The 3,000-nt window shown below is 45.2% G+C and overlaps 1 protein-coding gene across 1 annotated transcript; it reads right to left on the reverse strand.

The window, feature by feature from the left end:
* Window positions 1-289: 289 nt before the first annotated feature.
* On the reverse strand, window positions 290-871 carry LOC309839516 (ferritin light chain-like; the record flags this gene model as incomplete). Its single annotated transcript, XM_082681281.1, has 1 exon — window positions 290-871. One exon carries the CDS (start codon window positions 869-871, stop codon window positions 290-292), a length of 582 nt encoding a protein of 193 aa, XP_082537407.1.
* Between the last annotated feature and the right edge of the window lie 2,129 nt (window positions 872-3,000).

Genomic DNA, 3,000 nt, shown 5'->3' on the forward strand with positions numbered 1-3,000 from the left:
ACAGGTGTGTTTCTTTTCCTTGACAGAGAAAACATAATTTACCAGATACTCAACGTACCCAGGTGATACGCAAAAGTTAGGAACCGTTTCTTTATAAACAATCTAGAGAATTAAACAGACTACAAATCTTTCATGCTATTAAGATACTTTTATTTTTCTCACAACCTAGCTTTTTTTTCCCCCTCTACAAAGAGAGGGGAGTTTCTATCTGGTGCCTCGGCTCGGGTGAAGGTTTTACAGGTGGTTAAAGCGTTGCCTCCTGGTGGAAGAGGAGGCTGGGGCGGAGATCTCACTGGAGGAGGCAAAGGCGTCTCTCCGGGGCTGCCGCGAGGCTCCTAGTCGCGCTGGCAGAAGAGCCTTTCGAAGGGATGCCCTGCTCAGCCAGGGGCCCGGCCTGCGGCCCGGCCAGCTTGCGCAGGTTGGTCAGGTGGTCGCCCATCTTCTTGAGGATCTTCCTCTCCACCTCCAGGAAGTGGCTCTCCAGGAACTCGCAGAGCTGGGCGTCCGCGCTCGCAGAACCCAGGGCATGGAGATCCAAGAAGGCCTGGTTCAGGCTCTTCTCCAGGGCCATGGCAGCCTCCACGGCTTCCACTATGGTGCTCCACTCGTCCGGCGACAGCTTCTGCCCGTCCTGGGCCGGGGCGCGGCTGCCCCACTGCCGCTGCATCTTCCAGAGGAGCTGGGAGCCCTCGCGCTTCTCCTCAGCCAGCTCCCGGAAGAAGCGGCCCACGCCCCCCAGAGCCACCTTGTCGCCTTCGAAGTAATAGCTCAGGGAGAGGTAGGTGCACGAGGCCTGCAAGTTTAGGTTGATCAGGCGGCTGATGGCAGCCTCCGCCTCGGCGGAGGAACTCCGCTTGCTCTGGGCGCTCATGGCTAGTCAGCAGTGAGGAAGACTTCTCCAGAAAGTGTCCGTTAGGCGGGTCCCGGAAGTGGAGGATAAGCCTCAACGATTCTGCCGGAAGTTGCGACTAAAGTGGCGACGCTAGAGGGTGGTGAGCGGCATGAGGAGGGGGAGGGAGAGGGGGAGGCAAGGCCGGGGTGGGAGCACCCCGTTTGTTCCATCCAAAGGCTGGTGAAGCAAGAGAGAGAGCTGGGGGGCTGCTGGGCACACTCTCAGTCTAGCTTTTGGTAAGAGTCTCTTTCTTTCCTAATTATTGGAAGGGAGTCTTTATCATTTTGCCCTATTTCTTACCGTAATTCCAAGATGAGACAAGAATGTCCAAGGTGAGAAAGCCAGAAGTATTGATAGTGAACGTCCTCCAATCTTCAATTGTGACTTAACACCCCGTTGTTTCTTATTTTAGAGCCTGTATGAATAGATTTTTCCTCTGCCCCTGATCCCTTATGGAGAGGGTGACTATTGGTTCCACTTTGCCCAGAGCAGTCTTGTCCTGGTGCAATTATTAATAGTGTCCCCTAAATTAATTAATTAATTTAAAAAATAACACCCCCTTTCACACCCAAAAGGGTCCTCGTTTGGAATATACATTACATAGTCACCTTACTGATTGAGAAGGATAAAATCCACACTATGTAATGTGAAATGGTACAGTTTGCAAGACATTGAACTTGGGCTAATTCCTTTCTATTTTATTAATTAATCAGACCAGTAATAGTCCCATCATAAATTTTCTACTATTCAGCCTTCATTTTTTCATTTGTTGATGCATTTATTCCTTCTACTAAAAGTTCTCCTAAATACTGTTTATGTGCCAGGTGTTTTCTTAGGTACTGGTGGCTTCCCGTGATTACCCAGATATTCCACCATTAACTGAAACACGTCATGTGAATGGGCACTAAAGATGACAATGTACATTTATAAATCCTACCAAAATAGAAAAAACCCATACAGGATGAGCTAGTCATTCTCAGTTAGAAGATGAGGGCAGAACTAGATGTTCTCATAGGGGTTTTTCCAGCTTCGTGATTCCATGCTTAGCATTTTATTTTCCTAAATACCACTTGCCTGGGGCTGTTTCACAATTAGAATGCTTTCATGTGTTTTCTATCAAACAGGAAGGCATATTCTATCGGGGTAAACAATATTTGAACCCCAGAGAAGAGAATTTTGCTCTAAACTCTGGATCTAGTTCTAAATAAAGATAAAGACCCACTGTTTTGCAACCACTTTCAAATTTTACTTTCTGTGTTGTTGAAAAATAACACCTTAAAATTTCAAGAAGAGCTGCAGTCTCCCTTCACTGCTTAAGCTAAAATATGAACACATATCCTGTATCTAAATACAGGATATACTGTTCGTTTTTTTTTTTTTTTTCATTAAAGGCTGTTGTCCCAAAGTGTTCTCATATTGCATTTGAGGTTTGCAAAAACTGTTAGTATTCAGGAATAGCACCTTTTTCAGTCCTGGAGGGAATTAACTGGGTAAAACAGGAGTAGTTCTGCAGCCTTTCTGGCCTTGGTGCTAGGGCCAAAAAGAGGCTGGGAGTGGAGAGGAGGGGGAAAAACAAAAGTCCAAATCCAAGGACAATCCTAGTATTCCCCCAAATAGGAGAGAAATTATACCAGATGCAATACCCTCTAAATAACTGCAAAGAAAATAATAATTTTCTACCTTGTGCATACACCATTAATCATCATATTGACCTTGTAACAAGAAAATGCAAAGCTTAGAGAAAACCTCACCATATAACATACTCTCTGTATTGCAGCATGTCAGGCTCATTTAATATATTTCAATTTCCTATGCATTTACTTATTCTTGGAAAAGAAAACTGTCTATATAAACTTTCTCAGATGAGATAGTTTTCTGCCTTGTGCAAATGTTGATAAATCTTTCCATGATCACTTTAGAGAGAAGAGAGCCAGTGTGGGACCTGTACTCTGGTGGGTGGTTAAGCACATAGTTGTCTGAATCAGAATAACGTGGGCTCAAATCCCAGCTTTGCCATTTGTTACAAGTGTAACCCTTAGGCAAGGAGCATAACCTCTCTGAGCCTCAGCTTTCTTGCCTGTAAAATGGCAATGTTAATATCTCACAAG

This window comes from Grampus griseus, assembly GCF_964374135.1.
Source record: "Grampus griseus genome assembly, chromosome: X".
NCBI classification, from domain to species: Eukaryota; Metazoa; Chordata; class Mammalia; order Artiodactyla; family Delphinidae; genus Grampus; species Grampus griseus.